This window comes from Phoxinus phoxinus (assembly GCF_949152265.1).
Source record: "Phoxinus phoxinus genome assembly, chromosome: 22".
Lineage (NCBI taxonomy): Eukaryota > Metazoa > Chordata > Actinopteri > Cypriniformes > Leuciscidae > Phoxinus > Phoxinus phoxinus.
The window spans coordinates 21,464,880-21,482,928 of record NC_136897.1 but is presented as its reverse complement, the minus strand read 5'-3'; the positions used below and the strand labels follow the sequence as shown (position 1 = coordinate 21,482,928).

Sequence of the window (18,049 nt, the reverse complement as noted above, 5' to 3'; positions counted from 1 at the left end):
AAGCTGACCCAAACTCAGCTGTTCCCATGGCCCTGAATCCCCGTCTGTAGTTGCCCCGGGAAGGAGAACAGACAGACGATGTTAGAAAATGATCTATTTCTGTTGCTTTGATGACAAAGAGGGCCGTAAAATGTAATAAACTGACATTTAAGGTTATATTTTGAATGTTAGTGGATGTGTTGTGTTTTCTGTATAGCTAATACTGGCTGAATGTTTTCCAATATCTTATATACTTTTATTGGGATAAATAAGCTGACTATCAAGGGTGTAGTACATTTTAGCATGTGTGTATCTGAGTGTGTATGGCTTGTCCCAGGTGTTGTAGGCTTATCTTGAGTCACAAAGAACACTCTAATCTCTAATCTCTATCTTTAGTGGAGTGTCACTCGATTACAGGACGTGATCAGCTTGCCTTGAGCAGAATGCGTGTCATGAAAGCACAGATGATTTGATCTTCTCTCACTCCACAGCTTACACAAAGTCTGCCTATATTTTTTCACAGCCTGTAAAGGAGTCGTTTATGTTTTCATCTTAAATTACATTGTCATCATTAACTCAACCTCATTTTGTTCTGAAGCTTTTTCATTCATTTTCTTTCTTCTGTGAAATACAAACGAGATGGTAAGCATAATGTCCGAGCTGCTCCCATGGAAAGTAGATTGTGATTTTTGCACAATTATGATAAATTACTTGCACTTTTTGTCATTTGTCACTTTGTATAGTATCTGTTAAAACTGACGTAAAATGTACCATAAAAGTAGTTCATATTACTGTATGCCAAAATGATGCACAATATCTTCTTTTCACTGATAAAAGAAAGTCATGTTGTATTTTAATGTCATAGCAGAAAGAAAAAAATGCTAAAAGTTTCATTTTTATGTTAATCGTTCCTTTAAATCTTACAATATTCTGTGCATTATAAATGTTTTTTTTAAGCACTTTGAAGTTTTATCTTTGTTTTTATCAATGAGTAAACATTAGTTACATAATTACATTCAAATTAGATTAACAGTATATCTTCCAGACGCTGTTATCCAAAGCAGTGTTCAAAGTTTTTTTTTTCAGTGTTGTTTTAGTATTATTTATATACTATTATAGTATTTATTAATCTTTTACATTTTTGTATTTTTATATTTTCAGTTTTATTTTAGTTTTGTGCTTTTGTCATTAATTTTAAAAAATATATTTTTTCATTTGAATTTAAACTTATTTCAATTAGTAGCTTAGTCATCTAGTAAAAATAAAATAATTATTTTTAATAGATTTAGTTCTAATTAACACTAGTTTGTGTTGCCTGGGAGATAAACCCAAGACCCTGTAGCTTCTTTAATAATATAAAGTTTAATAATATATCCCGTATAATATATATATTACATGAAGTCTCTTTGAAAGCATCTGCCAAGATTCATCCTTCCTCTGTAAAACTGTGTGGTCCATTTATGGTGTATCCAGTGCTATCCCTCTTTTATTCCCTCAGTCTCTTTCTCAACTTTCCCCCGGTCTCGTGTCTTTCACAGTGCTGTAGATCTGGACCCGTGTCTGACGAGCAGTGTAATCCCGTTCTCTAACTTCTGGGCTATAAAACGCCTGTTCATTTTTCAATCAGTTCTTTCAGCCCATGAATGAACGCTGATCAGATGGCTTTCTATTGTAATCACCGACAAGAAAAGAGAGGGAGAGAACTAGAAACTTCAAGGCACCCAGAAAAATGGATCCCATCCCATTACAGATCTTGGAAGGGAAAGTAACAGTCTGTTCCTGGCTATGGTAACAATACACAGCAGGAGTTCACCATGAGCCCCATAGGAGTCCTGGCTTTACACATCACATCGGCTTACTAAGCTATGGGTCTTGGTAGCGTGGCTTCAGTCGTGGACTGGGGAAAAACAGCTAATGAATATTCCAGCTCACAGTCACCATCTGAGAGGCAAGAGCCAGGGGCTTTCTGATTTGAAAAGCGCTGGCGCTGATTAGCTTTTTGAGTGGAGAAAGCCCTAATGGCATTAAATTGGGATTAAATGGGTCAGTCACAAACCGGATGAGAGAAGGGGCACTAAAAGTAGTCGTAGTTGATCATTTTAGCTCTGTATGCTTTCTTCTATAAGGAAGCTTGTTTGTGTCCTTACGTCATAGTGCGTGAACTTGAAGCATATGCAATTAACTCAAAGATTAGAAACAGTGTTCTTAGATTTTTCAATTTTCTTTACATTTCGTTACATTTTGACAAATTTTGTTGAGTTTTTGTCATTTTTATTAGTTTTTTTTTTTATGTCAATATAGTTTTCATCACGTTTTTAGTAGTCCAACTTAAACTAATGAAATGAGATGTTGCCTTGTCAAATAGCTGAAATAAAATTATAATTTTTTGATTCCAGTTAGTGTTTATTTTATTTCAAGTAATGAAATGCTTTTTTTTCTTCTTTTTTTTTAGCTTTTAGTTCCAGTTAACAATAAAAATGTAAATTCTGTCATCATATACTCACCCTCATGTTGTTCCAAACCTGCAGGACACCATTGACTTCCATAGTATGAAAAAAGAAATGACAATGGGGCTCTTTAACTGTTTGGTTTCCCACATTTTTCAAAATATCTTCTTTTGTGTTGAATAAACAAAGAAACTCATAAATCTGCATCTCATCATTACATAAATCTGCATTTGTCCTTGAATATACATTTCTGTATGATTTATCCGGCTCGCTGCTGTCTTGTTTGGAGGTTTCTTTTCAACCGAATAACTGGCGTAAATATAAACAATGCATCCGCTTCAGCTGGCATGCTGATGCATATAATCGGAATAAATATAATTGGCTTCCTGCATGTAGATTATTCATCACTTCCATCTCATGTAGCCTATATACTGCACTGACATACAGTTCAAATGAATGCATGCTGTGTCATGTATATGTATGTTGTGTGTAATATTATATTAGGCTCTATAGATCTATTTACCAATTTGTGGTGATATACCAAATAACATCAGGCACCGTTTATAACTTGCAAAAAATGTGTCTTTGGCTTTTGCAAGCTGGTGTCACAGTGGTTTTCAAATGGCGCTCTGTGCTGCAGGTTAGTTCTGTCCTTGCCCTCCTGGTTTAAAACCAGCTGGCTTCTCTTTTACTCAAGCTTGAATTATTAACACAGACACACACAGTTGCTTAAACAAATTCTTGTTGTCTGAAGTTAACCATACATCTTCACTGGTCATAATACTGTATAGAAGCATTCATGTGTATTGCACACTAGCGAAGGTCATTGTTGATTTGAGCAACAGCTATACAGCCAAAGGCCTTTATTATGACTTTAGCATTTAAAGCCATATTTGTTACTCATATCATATAATTTATGCCTCCAAACCAATATGATTCAAAAGCACACAACAGCTCAATTAAAACAAGAAGTTAACAGCATAAGCAGCGACAAATATAAGCTATTTAAGGAACTTTTCATCAATTTTGTCATCATTTATTCACCCTTGTTGTGTTGTTCCAACCATGCATGACCATGTATTCTTTCTTCTGTGGAAAACAAAAGGATACAGTTTGCAGAATGTTACAGTGCATACAATAAAAGTGGATGGGGACCAGGGGCTGTCAAGCTCCAAAAACAACAAAGTGTTTAAAATGTGTCCTTTTTTTTATATTCCTATTTTGCTCATTTATTTTTATTTCAGTTTTACTGATATTTTTTTAGTTGCCAAGGAAACATTTCTAACGACATTTCTAATTTCCTTTAGGCTTCTTCTAGTTTTTATTCCATTTTTATTATTAAACCTGCCATTTGTATTCTCTGCTCGTTTATTCAGGAATCATTGTTTGGTGTTGTGTGCAAAATGACAGAGCTGGAAATAAGAATAATTTGTGTATGAGGGGAAAATCCACCACTCTTCACATTAGTTTACTCTCCATATTTGGTAAGCATTGCTGCGGTAGATGAAGCGCCTCTGGATATCATCAAACGTGGGGATGGTGTGCTGTGGATTGGCCCATAAAATCACTTGATAGACTGCTTGTGTCGTTTTCTATACTGGCAGAGGGTGTTTAAAAGCATGTTGCTCCATCTCTACAACTTATTTTAAACTTAAGTAGCATTTTGTGTGAATAGCCCCTAGAGAAAGAAAGTGTTTGTGTTTAGTAAATTATGTAAACAGGATGTCTGGCATTGTGTCACAGGCCTTCCCATTTAACAAGCCGTAACACAACACAGTGCAGCATGTCTGGGGCCGGGCTCTGTAAACCCTGAGTGTAGTGTACAGGGAGCTTACACTATTACATAAATCTATAGTACGTGTACGCAGACAATGGCACTGTGCCTGTGCTCTCAGGCCTTTGTCTCAGTTTGTCCTTTTTGTTCTTGTCATAGTTCATCATTACAGACGGGCAGTCACAGAAAGACAGGGGGACAATCTTAAGAGCATGAGAGGGGAAAGTCAAAATTATAATAATTATGTGCCTAATAAAATTAAATATTCTTGAATTCTAGGTTTTCAAACATTCAAAACGAGGGCCATTCGTGTTCTTCACCTTCAATATCTGTAAACAATGATTTGCAGGTTGATTTGTAGAATTTGTTTCTTGTAACTATTCAATTTCTAGATTATATTTTAGATAAAATTTTCTAAGATTTTCTAGATTTTGATTTTTTTATTTCATCATATCTTCCTTTTTTTTTTTTTTTTTTTTGCTTGTCCCCATCCATTGTCTTGCTCTATTAACTCATATTCACATTTAAAAAACAAAATATATGGAAATTAAAGGTAGTATTTTGTATAATTATAAAATGTAGGCTATAATTATGTTACCTTTGTACATAATTATACATTTTATAATCATAAAATGTATAATTATGTTGCCTTTGTACATATATATTTAGATTTTAGACTATGTGGTCTATTATTAAAAATAAAGTTTTGTCCCCATAACCACTTTTTTATTTTATTTTTATGTAATTAGCAAATTCATAACTAATAATAATTATTAAAAACTTGTCATAATGACATCATCACCCTTTCACAAACTTACGGATTCCATAAAGGGACATGGTAATGGGAAAAAATATGAGATGGAAAGGAAAAAATTCAATGCTTTTGAGTTCGCACCCAAAACTTTTGCATTCCCCTGAGAAACTTTGCATTCGCTTGCAAAGAACTTAAAACATTTGCGAGAGAACGCAGAAATCATTGACATATTTTTTCCATCTCATATTTTTTTCCATCACCATATGACTTTAGGGGCTCCAAACAAACTGAACTCTTTAAGAACAAGTTAAACTGTCCCTATTATCACTTTTGTTATGTTATAATATGTTTGTCATTAAGGTGACATTTTTAAATTTCAACTTTGATCCTGTAATTTTGTACAGTAAAGAGTTGATAATTGAAATGTGAATGTTTGTAGAAATATCATATGTAGTTTGACCATTTGTTAAACTATTACAGTATATCAACCTTGTTACCTTTCTGAATGCATAATGAAATTCCAACTACCGGTAATGCATTTATTTAGCTTGAGATAGAATTTGTTAATACTTCAACACATTATTCGGCTGGTACAATGTTTATAATCTTGATGTTCTTAAAAACCACATCATCACACAGAAAAAGACTCCTGTTTCATAGAATTACCCACTACAATGTTCAGTTCTCTGTTGTTCCCTAGCAGAAGTGTGCTCTGCTGGTGGCAGAAAAATTCAAGATTTTGTGACAAGCGGGGCTTACTGTAGATGCCAACAGTCAAGAGGAAGGGTTTATTTTGAGCACATGCCTGGATGAAGGTAGAGAGTATTTCAAGGGATGTGTTTTAGCTTTCTGTGCGTTCTGTCTTGACGACATGCTGTTCGCCGATCAGCTGATGCACGTTGCACAAGCAAATAGCCAGAGATGGCTAAAAACTGCTGTTGCGTTCGGATTGGCTGATTGTTTGTGTGTGTGTGTGTGTGTGTGTGTGTGTTGCGAAATGGATCATAAATATGTCCATAATACCCAATCTCACTGAAAACGTAACTATGGTGGCGATTTTGTATGAATTGGTAGGACGTGAAATGTACGTAGAAAAAAGTAAGAAAGGTCTTCCCCTATAACCCCATCCCTAAACCTAACCACCACTGAGGTGTAAACAAATTGTACGAAAACACGTGAGATCGTATGAATTCATATGAATTCCACCAATTCGCCCAAAAATAAAAATCATAGTTACGAATTGCCATGAGATATTGTTGGTCCATCATACAGACCCTTCCTATCGAAGTGGGTTGTTCTTGCTCTAACATTGCTGACTTGTGTAGAGGGTGAGATTTGAACTTTATAGATCATTTTTGTGTTGCAGTTTATTACAATGACTTGTGTAATGGTCTTAGTAAATTGATACTATTTAAAAAAAATATATATGACAAAGGGACATTGAGGGATAGCCTGTTGTTGTATTATTCACAAAATCAGACAGAAGCACTTAAAGGGCTTTTAGGCCAGTATATTCCAGTAAACACAGCTGTGATTGCAGATCATTTTTCACATGATTTCCATTGCCCCCGACTCTCACATTATATGTGGATGTATATATGCTGCTCTGTTTGAGTGTGAGCATGTAAAGCACTCATTAGATAGATAATAAACACGCACAGCATGTGCAGATAAACAATTCATTCAGACTGTGCACAATATGTCACAGATTTTTCCATTTCCTTCAGGGAATGAATCCAATTTTTTCTAATAGCTCCAAAAAGGGCTATTATATATAAACCTTAAAGGGGGTTCATCCAAAAATGAAAATCTGTCAAAATATTTTAAATATATATATTTATTTATTTATTTTTAACATTTATTTTCATTGCATGGGAAATAACATTGTGGATATCCTGCATAGCAGCTCCTGTTGTGTTCAACAAAAGAAAGAAATATTAATGATGGCGATTCTTTTTTTTAACATTTTATGTTGCTTACAACATAGTCACTTGTCCGTATTCTTTCATTCTGCTTTTCTTTGCTTTCGGTTATTTCTCCAGCATGCTTCTACTCTTTTCTTCAGCTCTTCAGCCTATCTCATGTCTGCAAACTTGTGCTCTTTTTCTTTCTCTCTTTCTCTTTCAGCAAAACTATTCAGATCAATGTAATCGATGACGAGGAGTATGAAAAGAATAAGAACTTCTTCCTGGAGATTGGAGAGCCACAAATGGTGGAAATGAGTGAGAGAAAAGGTGGGATGTCGTCTTCCCTGTAACAGCCTCGGTGTGCTGCCATCTTCAGGGCTGAACTGGAAGTGTTAATACACAAAAGCCAGCGGAGCAAAAAGTCACTGTTAGTTGGCTCACGGCCCACTCACAACCTCTCTAAACCTAACGTACACTATAAAGTGTATCTTGTCATTAAATCAGAGGTCTTCAACCCTGCTTCTGGAGACCCACTGCCCTGCAAAGTTTATTTCCAACTTCTTAGCTTGTGATGTTTAAGTGAACCTGAAGATCAGTTGTGTTTGATCAGGGTTGGAGATAAACTCTGCCGGACTTAGATGAATCAAATATGAACGGAGAGTCTTGTCATAATTATTCAGGGATTTGATTGGCTCATGAACTTTTTGTTTAGACTAAAGGGTTCATTCCTCAAATGTGATTTTATGTTCCCCCCACAGGAAGACCATAAAGGTTAAAATTCTTGACCATGAGGAGTATGACAAGCTTGCAAACTTCTTCATAGAGCTGGAGGCACCAGAATGGAGGAGGAGGGGACGGACAGGTGAAAGATAGCAGAGAAACGATTGAAACTAGACTTTTTCTTTTTTTTCTGCAGCTGCCTTTTATTCTGGCTTCTGTCTTCCTCCGCTCCTCCTTCAAAGCTGATCCTCTGCTTTCGTTCTACCGTTGCAGTAATGCAGCTTTCCTCTCGCTTGCTGCTCAATTTCAGTGGATATATCCTCCATATTCCCTCCTGACCAAAGGTTAAGAGCTCTCTCAGAGAAAAGCTGTCGGGACCGTTACTTCAGGACAATTGAAACCATAATGTGCTGCCGATACATGGGATTCCTGCCAAATTCCAGAGCCTGTGAGATTTCATGGTCTCTGTACTAACAGAACGATATTGATCCAGTTATATGATGTTAGATTTTCCTTGACGTCATTTTTCAAATTTCATATTGTTAATATTACTTTGTTTTAGGGCTGTCAATTGAATGAAAAATATAAGATGATTAATTACACGAGATGCTCAATAATTTATCTATTAATCACAATCCCCCAAATGAAGATCGTTTAAGACGTTATGTACTGTATATTTTTTGTGATAGACAAAAACATTAGGGTTCAAATTCAACTTTTGAACCTTTTATTCGTCAAAGTTTCCACAAAAACTCTACACATCTGTTTCCAACATTGATAATAATAATAAATGTTTCTTGAGCATCAAATCACCACCATGTGACACCGAAGACTGGCGTAATGATGCTGAAAATTCAGATTTGGCATCACAGGAATAAATTTAAATTTTAAGTACTAAAATAGGTAAACGAATAAATGCAGCCTTGGTGCGACTTCTTTACGAAATCATTTTAAAAATCTTACCAATCCCATACTTTTCAATAATAGTGTATATAATGGAGTATTTAGATGTCCAAAAAAAAAAAAGTCCCCCATTTATTAATGTTTTTGGTGAAATTTGAACACAGTTCAATTTCAGAGACAATCTCAAAGCCCCATTCTCACCTGGAGTCACCTAAATTTAGCAACACAATCTTATTGCACACTATCCCTGTCTGTGTTACTGTGTTGGTTCATTCATAATCATTGTGTTCTTTCTTTATCTCCATTTTTCTTTTTTTGTCCTGTCTCTCTTTCATTTGTCTACATCAGCTATGTTGCTGCATGAATGTGGTAAGCTGTCTCTTTTTCCCCCTAATCTTTATATCTGTAAATCACAAAAATCATCTCATCACATGATTATGAAAATGTTTATTTATTACTATGCATAAGCTCTTTGTTCAAATTTAGTTTAAACTATCCATGTTGCATAGACCAGCATTGTTTTCCATGCCAATTATATGCTGGTTAATTCTGTTTTGTGTCTTGTCAAGCTAAATTTTAACTTTACATGCAGCAAGGACATGCCATATTTTGTGATATACGTCATTTCTCATTGTCTCCGTCTTTATCAATTCTGGGCACCAAATTATGCTAAAGCTTATTTATACATTAATTTCGGCCAATACCAACATCATTTACTAAAACCAGACAATTAAAACATGAAATGAACAAAGAGTGAGTTCATTTTTGCTGTGTTTTTATGATTTTAGGTGGATTCGTGAAGACAGGTATGGTAATATATCACTGGAAATGCTTATAACTCTTTACCAGCTACTTAAGCTAACTCGCTTCGCTAACCAAGCGAATGAATTCGCAGTCATAGATTTAATTTTTTCTATGATAATCTTTTCCTCGATAGATAAGCAGCTTTATGGTAAGAGATTACATTTTACTTTTCACCAAGCTGAGAGCTAAATATAACATTGGGTGTGTTTGGTAACTGGTTTGCTTGACGTTGAGCTTGAGCCTTTGTTTGTCACACTGCTTAGCATTTTAGTGTGTGTTGTTCGCTTGATAGGCTCATTTGCTCAAATAGAACCAGAGACAGATACTAAGTGTCTAATTTGCTTCGCTTTCTTTCCTGTTAAGTAACCCTAACAGCAGAAATAGCTCGCATGACCAGTCAGGAGACTAGACTAGATTTCAGTTTGTTCAGCTGTGTCTGAAAGTAATGACTATAATGCTTATTTCTCAAAAATTATATTGAATTGCCCAACATATATTGTAAATAAATTTAGTATAAATTATATTTTTATATTTAAAAAAGTATTATTATAAAAATATATTTTTTATTCGATAAATAATCATTTATATTTTATGTCTATTGTTCGATAGTAATGTCAACAATGCATATTTGTCTGTAAAAACTGAATTTTAAGTGGGCAAACCCAAATTTAAATTGATTATAAATGCACAATTAAATAGTTTAAAAAGCAATTTGTCGATTTTTTTAAATTAATTATATTTTTAAGTTTTCAAACACAGTCCATGTCTCTAATAAAAACTAAACATGTTTACTTCATTTTCTGAAACTAACTCATATACTCAATTGAAACATAATTATGGTCTCATTTTCAAGTTGTGTACACATCACTAATTTATAAAGTTAAGATTGGTTTGCTGTGGCAGTGCTCTGAACCCACTGGAATTGTTTTAATTGTGAAATGCCACATTTGCTGCATGCCAAAAGTTTCACAAAAGACATTGTGTGATGGACAACAACATTTACATTATTGCCTAAGGCAAACGGGCTGGTTCCTGATAAGAATGCATAGCTAGTCTGCCTTAAGATGACGTGTCTGCTTACATAAGTCTAGTCAAACTCGCTCAACTGTGGCAGCACTCACATTGATTCTTTAAACACCATTTGCACTCAGAATATTGTGTCCAAGGCGTGTCTGATACTTGAAAATTTCATCACCGAGAGAACAGTGCATCCTAAACGTCATACTGTATGTCAGTCAGAAGAATTTAATGAATGCTATTCAGGTGAGGGTGTGGTTGATTTTTTACATTGGAAGTTGACGTCATGCTGTCATGCTGATGTGTTTTGACATGTTATACTCCTTATAAAAGAGTTTTAAACAGCAGTTCTCTAATAGGCCTACTTATTATATCATCATAGCGTTCATTATCTTAACTATTGTAGCCTTCATGACCCATTTCACCATTTTTTTTACCTTTTATGACATAAATTCATTGAGATTACATGAATGATCTTTAAAAATGCAAAACAATCCTTCCCTCGCGGGTCAATTTGACCCTCTTAGGAATGAATGGAATGCTTTAGTACACATAGAAAAACCGTCTAAATGTGTATCTCAATGCATACTGAAGAGAAATAACTTTAGGGCCCTACGGAACAGCTCATTTGCTCCAAATAGAGCTATAAGGCCATCTAGTGTTATATATATATTTTTTTTTTTCACAAGAGGACGGCAGGGAAAGATGTGTTATCCGTTTATCACTGTAAATACGTTTATCACTGTAAAGCCGCTTTGAAACAATCTACATTGTTAAAAGCGCTATATAAAAGAAGATGACTTGACTTGACATGTTACAAAGTGCGAGGGAAGGATGAGGGTTAAGTTATTGTAACAGACTTTAATTGTCTACCACCTGTAAGCTGTTAGCGTCTTAAAGTGGTGGTATAATGCCCTTTTCACAAGATGTAAAATAAGTAAAATTGATGTCCCTAGTGTGTATGTGAAGTTTTAGCTGATTTAGCATGTTAAAGTTGTCAGTTCTTGAGGGTGAGCAAAAAGGCACCGTTTTTGTGTCTGTTCCTTTAAATGCAAATGAGCTGCTCCTCCCGGCACAGGGGGCGGAGCTTCAAGAGCTCTTGTCCTTAGCAGCTTCGATTGCCTCAGTTTCAAAAACTTTTAGCCTTTTATGTTCAAACCGAAGTCAGAAAGAGGGAGAGACTTGAGAAGAAGTGACAACATGTAGACAACATTTCTGAATGGTTAGTTGGTGAATTTATGTAGCTTATGTGTAGTTATCTTCTAGTCATTGTTTAGCATATTCTGTCTTGATAATCTAATCACGTTTATGTAAAATTTAGGGTTGGTGATGTCACTAACCCGGGAGGAATGTTGTGTAGTTCCTACCAGCCGTTTGTTGTAGGCTAGTCCTTAAAAAGTAATTTCTTTGAACGGATTTTCGGCTTTTTTAAATAAAAACAAAAACATTTGGAGTTTTTTTGTATCACCTTTTTATAGCTGACGCCCAATTTAATCTTATAAGGCCAACATGCTGCACTAATCGGGGTACCCTTTAAAAGAAAATATCTCCATTTGCTTTGAACTTTGAGCGTTGTAACTTAGCAGATGTTGTTTATGCTCAAACAGAAACATTAACAGTTACACACTATCTAAAGTTAGAAAAGTGAAATCATATTCAACCACCCCTTTAAGTGCAATAATTATTTAGGGTTCATTGTACAAGCATGGTAAACATTGTTTAAACCCTTTCCAATGCAGATTTGTAAAGCTTATTTTGATTTTACATAATTATCTTTAAAATACAGTATACCGAAAAGGGGATGTTTCTTTTTGTTGATGGGTTTATATACTATGCACACTATAATAATCTGTCAAAGAGGCAGTACATATTTGCTCTGTTCTCTCAAGTGATAATTGAAATTTTCATAATCTGCTTTATTTAGTTGTGCACCATCATAGATAAAGCTCCGTAAATCTGTTAGCATCTGTGCTAACACTGTTCAGTCAATGTGTTTGGGCTCATCAGGCAGGGATGTGTACCGGAAAGTGCAGGGTAGAGACAAGCCTATCCCCTCCACCATTATCAGCATCACAGGTATCTATTTTCCTCTCCTGTTCATCCCTTTCTCTTCGTTTGAATTCATTCTTCATTGTGTCACTTATATAAATGTGTGATCTCATATTGCGTGTGCATGTTTGAGCCAAAACCCTGGTTGATAAAGCGAGTGTGAGGCTGAAAACAGTTCTTCAACTGTCTAATTTCCTCATTAGTGTAACTTGCAAGAGCTATATTTACTTTACAGGTTTTAAATAAAGTGATTAATGCTAAATGCATGCGTTTAATCACATAAGTGTTTTGAATCAATGCGATATACTGATTGAGTTTAGTGGGATTGTCTTATTGTGTTATCTTAAAGGGATAGTTCACCCAAAAAGGAGATTTCTGACATAATTTACTTACCCTCATGTCGTTCCAAACCCATTAAACTTTGGTTTATGTTCGAAACATAAATTAAGATGCTTATAATGAAACCTGAGAGGTTTCTGTCCCTCCTAACCAAAATGTAGGAGATTCGAAGAGTTCATAGAGGCACAGTAAAATGAATCCAGATTAACCAACTGGTTTAATCCAAGTCTTGTAAAGAGATACAATTGCTTTATATGATGAACAGGTTTATTTAAGGTGAGGGTGAGTTTATTTACCTTAATATGTAAGTTTAGTAAAAGACGACAGAGTTTTTCATTTTTGAGTAAACTATCACTTTAAAATTAATAGTTTACCCAAAAATAAAAAACAAATGTCATCTTAATGCATTTTCCAGCCTTTTCATTCCCATTTTCATTCATTGACATTCTGCCAAAAATCTCCTTCTGGGTTTCACACACGTATCAAAATAATAGTGGTTTGGAGCAACATGGGATTTATTTTTTTGCGCGAACTGTTCCTTTAAATATCTTTTATCAGTTATCCATTCATTATTTAAGATTAGTTGTGTGTTCTATCCAAAAGGCCTACACCTTCAAACATTTTTTCAAGTCCAGATTGACAGCATTGCATTCTCATATTTCAAAATTGCATATTTAGCATAGCTCACATTACAGATGTTACGACTTTATTTAAACCCTGCAAATTGATGTAATCGTACAAATCTGGATATTTGTCCACTGTAAAGTGTGGTTCTATAAGGAGTGCACATGTGAGCACACCAAATTGTTCCTCTCCATCACATTTCCTCAACCTCTTTTTGCTCTGTCTATCTCTCTCAGAGGACGGGGAAGAGGACACCCTGACTAAAAAAGAGAAGGATGAGAGGCGTGTTGCTGAGATGGGACGCCCGACACTGGGTGAACATGTAAAACTTGAAGTAATCATTGAGGAGTCCTATGAGTTCAAGGTACCTTTCTTGCTCATGATAAATCGGTCTTGGAAAAATACATTCAGACACCCATCAATGTTCAGACACTCACACAGACTCACACATTTACTATAAGGTCAAGTGATGACATTTTAAGCATGAATGAGGGTTTAGAAGCCCTTAAAGGTGAATAAGAGGACATGAGTGATGGTATCCTGAAGGAGCCCCAGCTGGAGACCATTCAACCTTTAATTTCTCCTCAGATACAGAAGACATGGGGAGAGCTATTACCGTAACCTTTCAGAGGGCCTGTCGCTTTATACATGTTAACAGTGTCCATTTTCCATCTCTAATTCACCTCTCCAGTTCTCTCCTGTGTGCGTCAGAGGGTTTATTCGTTTTCATCCTGTCCGTGAGATGAATTTGCGTTGACTCGAATGAAAATTATTTCCTTGTATCCTGAATATTTGATCAAATCGTACAAAATTATGTTCTGCCGGTTTGATACTGACTATAACCTTCATAATTGAACAGCGATGCTGCCCTGACAAATCAGTTTCAGATTTTTGGATCAGATTTTTGTGTTCAAGCTGGCAGGTTTTTCGCTGGCTGGCTGCACTACAGGAAACACTTTATTGGCAATCTTTTTCCTAATCTGAGAAATCTGCTGAATTATGGAATGAGGGATTTATTTATTTTTAATGTTGTTACTTAGTTTGTGATATCTTAAAGAAATATCTGAAAGGAATAACCTCAAATGAAAATGATGTCATCATTTACTCAACCTCATGTCATTATAAAGCCATATGATGTTCTTTCTCCTGTGAAACACAAAAGGAGATGTTAGGAAGAATGTTCACGCTGCTTTTTTCCCAAACAATTAAAGTGAATGAGGTGGACTCTGCCAAGCACCAAAAATAATACAAAAGCAGCACTATAAAAATCTAATAAAAGTAGTATAAAAATATATTTCAGGTCTTTTGCCACTTTTAGGATAGTTTTATGAACTTTTTGGAGTCCCTGATCTATGGAAGTTTGTTTCCGCCACAGAATAAAACATTTTAAAAGATAATTGTGACTTTTTATCTCACAATTGCTACTTTATATCATGTAATTCTGACTTTATCTCCCAATCGCGAGTTATTAAGTCAGAATTACGAGATGTAAAACCTCGCAATAGGTGAGATAAAAGTCAGAATTGTGAACTAAAAAGTCGCAATTACCTTTTTTTATTTTTCTTCTGTGGCGGAAATAAGCTTCCATACTGATCTTCTTTCATTGTATGCAAAAAAAAAAAAAAAAAGCAGTGATGTCATTCTTCAAAGTTTCTGCTTTTACGTCTCATGAAAGAAAGAAAGTCATACCGGTTTGGGACACGAGGGTGATGGACTTTTCAATTTGGAGCTAATTAACTGGTAATTAATTAAATGTCATTTTTGTTTACATCAGTTAATGTATTTACTGAAATGAAGTAGCAAAGAGAAATATATTTTTTCATTGTTAGTTCATGTTAACTAATGTTAATAAATGAGACATTGTTGTCAACTTTAACCATTAAATATTTGAAGTATTGTTAACCTAGTTGTAATGATTTTAACCCACCTTCCAGAGCACAGTCGACAAACTCATAAAGAAAACCAACTTGGCCCTTTTGATTGGAACCAACAGTTGGAGAGACCAGTTTGTAGGAGCCATCACTGTCAGCTCAGGTAAGCCACTGAGAAAATGCCGCCACATTTTACCGCCAACACTTCATGGCCTATGCATACTAGCTTGCTTGATTTACGCTAGTTACGCGCATTTACGCGCTACGTTAAGTGTTTCCCGCGTGACGTACTTTGTGTTGTACGTTGTCATAACGTTCACGCGCGCACAAAAGTACTGCGATGGTACCTCAACGTTTCATGGTTTCATGCAGAAGTTAATATCAGATCATTTTAGAATACAGTATAGGATGTACCGAATATTCTTCAGTTCTATGCAAAACAGAAATACGACAAATAGAATATCAGATCTCTGTCATATGGCCAAAAATCAATGCAAAGCTTTTTTGCATAGTTGTGTTTGACACATAAAAAACTGTAACAATGTAACAATTGTACCAATCTTACAAGGTAACATGATGTAACCTTGCTCTCACTTTTTGAAGTTTTAAAGTTATTTGGTGTGAATTTGAGTTTAACGAAGGTGAGAACCATGTTTAAAAACAAACTTCACACAGTCCCCTGCAGACTTGACTTGACGGATTTGACAGTCAGAATGCTAGAAAACAAGGTTATTTTGTTGCTTCGTCTCTGAAAGGCTTGTCCTAATCACTGTTCAATGACTGCGCTAACTTTGCAACATATCTTTCATTTGCGCACTATTGCTATTTAAAATGTGTTGGAGCTGAATGCCTGTCTGTAGCCAGAGAGAAATGCATGCGAGTCTTTCATAAATTAAAAACACTCCCGAGTGTCAATCATAGTGGTGTCTGAGAGAGATGATATAATCATAATTTGATTTCTCATCCTGGGTGGACAGCTCTCAGTATTAAGTTGGAGTTACCAAGAACCAGTTTGGCATCTTCATTTTTTAATTTAGAAGCAAATAATTTCTCAATCAATTTTGTCCGTCTTCATAATCTTTTAACTGTATTATTACCAATCTCTCATATTTTTTAAATCCTCCTCTGTCATAATCTAATTAAAACCCAGTGTTTTTTTTATTTATTATTATTTTGTTTGGAAATATGTCACATTATGAAAGTAATATGGGATGTGAATGTGCATTTTAGACATGTTTGTCACATCCACAAATTTGGATAAAAATTGTTATTGAATTTCATAATCTTAGACTGCGAAAAGAGTCAGGAACAATATGTTGCGATTCTGTATTGTGAATTTCATGGGCATTGTTTCACACATCATTCAATGGTTAGTTAACATTTCAACATTAGTTCCAGCACACACAAAAAACACAAATTATTTTTTAAATATTTTAATTTTATAAATCAGTATTTACATTCTAACTTTAATAAGCAGAAGTTGTGTGTTTTTGAGAGCAACTCTGTCTTTAACAGGGAAAAAGACATCAATGTGTTTCTTATGTTTTTTTTAACCCAGAATTCTTCTACCATCAGTCAAGCTTATTGTGAGCATGACCAAACACAAGCCAGCGCCAGTCTCTCTAAAATGTCAAGGCCTTTTGCTTTCACCCTCCGTCCGCACGGTTTTTGAAGTGTCTTTCGTCATGTAGCACAGCGTATTAATAAGGAAAGCAAAGCTCTGGGACTCTATGTCTTTTGCCACACACGCACATGCAGTCAGACGCATACACAAACACTCATTCTGACAGGCTTGACTGAAGCTGACAGAGCTTGTTAGTGCAGCCTGAGAGAGAGAGAGAGAGAGAGAGAGAGAGAGAGAGAGAGAGAGAGAGAGATCATAATCTAAATTCCTGGGGAATATTTCTCATAATTAGACATTAGGCGGTTTATAGAGGGCTGCACTGCAGTGCTCCAGTTGTGAATCAAAATGAGCTTTCTTTGTCATGATGTTGACACTGTATTATGTAAAAGAATCATTCATAAATTTCCTCATTCTCTTTCTTGCTCTTTTACGGTGGTTAAACGGTTTCTTGAACAAGAAAAATGCAGGGCAGGGCTTTTTCCTTTCGGTAATTGATTGGACGGTTGTGTATTACAATACCACGGTATTGCTGCGATCTCATGTGATTGACAGCTTGTCCCGCCCTTCTTTTGGTGAACACATCATCAGAGAAGAGATGTCGCTGACAGAGGGAGGGGAAGTTATTTTGATTAAAGATTATGAGGGCACATGATTTAAGAAAAAAAAAATACTGCAATATTCCATAAAAAATAAGAATTGTCCATTTTGATTTCATGGTGACTTTAAGATTTGTAGGTGTGATATTTGGCTTAACACGGATAGTATTGGACTTCCGGTCCTCTGAGCTTTATTCTGCCTTCTCTGATTTAAGAGATTTGATTGGTTTTGGCTATTTTGTGTTACAGCGATATACTTATTATCACACACTGACGTTCCCTAGAGGAAGAAGACAGCCTGTCTTTTCACAGGACACAAATAAAGCAATCCATAATTTAAATATGCTCCTTTTTCTCATCCTAAGGGGCAGATGATGATGAGGAGTGTGGGGAAGAAAAGATGCCATCTTGCTTTGACTACGTCATGCACTTCTTGACTGTGTTCTGGAAGGTTCTGTTTGCATTCGTGCCGCCCACTGATTACTGGAACGGCTGGGCGTGTTTCATCGTGTCCATCATCATGATTGGTGTCCTCACTGCATTCATTGGAGACATTGCTTCCCATTTTGGATGCACTATTGGCCTGAAAGACTCGGTCACTGCGGTTGTGTTTGTGGCGCTGGGAACCTCTGTACCAGGTA

At 35.6% G+C, this 18,049-nt stretch overlaps 1 protein-coding gene across 10 annotated transcripts in view; it reads left to right on the top strand.

The window, feature by feature from the left end:
- The window catches only part of slc8a1a (solute carrier family 8 member 1a), a 42,852-nt gene that overhangs the window by 21,211 nt on the left and 3,592 nt on the right, over window positions 1-18,049 (top strand). Inside the window, exons 3-10 of one of the 10 annotated variants that reach the window (XM_079598008.1) lie at window positions 7,620-7,723; window positions 8,833-8,853; window positions 9,273-9,290; window positions 9,422-9,436; window positions 12,313-12,381; window positions 13,554-13,681; window positions 15,252-15,351; window positions 17,774-18,046. In XM_079598008.1, the coding sequence (XP_079454134.1) occupies window positions 7,620-7,723; window positions 8,833-8,853; window positions 9,273-9,290; window positions 9,422-9,436; window positions 12,313-12,381; window positions 13,554-13,681; window positions 15,252-15,351; window positions 17,774-18,046 (728 nt within the window). Of the gene's footprint in view, window positions 1-7,081; window positions 7,189-7,619; window positions 7,724-8,832; window positions 8,854-9,272; window positions 9,291-9,421; window positions 9,437-11,090; window positions 11,528-12,290; window positions 12,382-13,553; window positions 13,682-15,251; window positions 15,352-17,773; window positions 18,047-18,049 lie in introns of those variants that run through there. The other 9 variants (XM_079598006.1, XM_079598010.1, XM_079598009.1 and 6 more) reach the window with 9 other exon arrangements.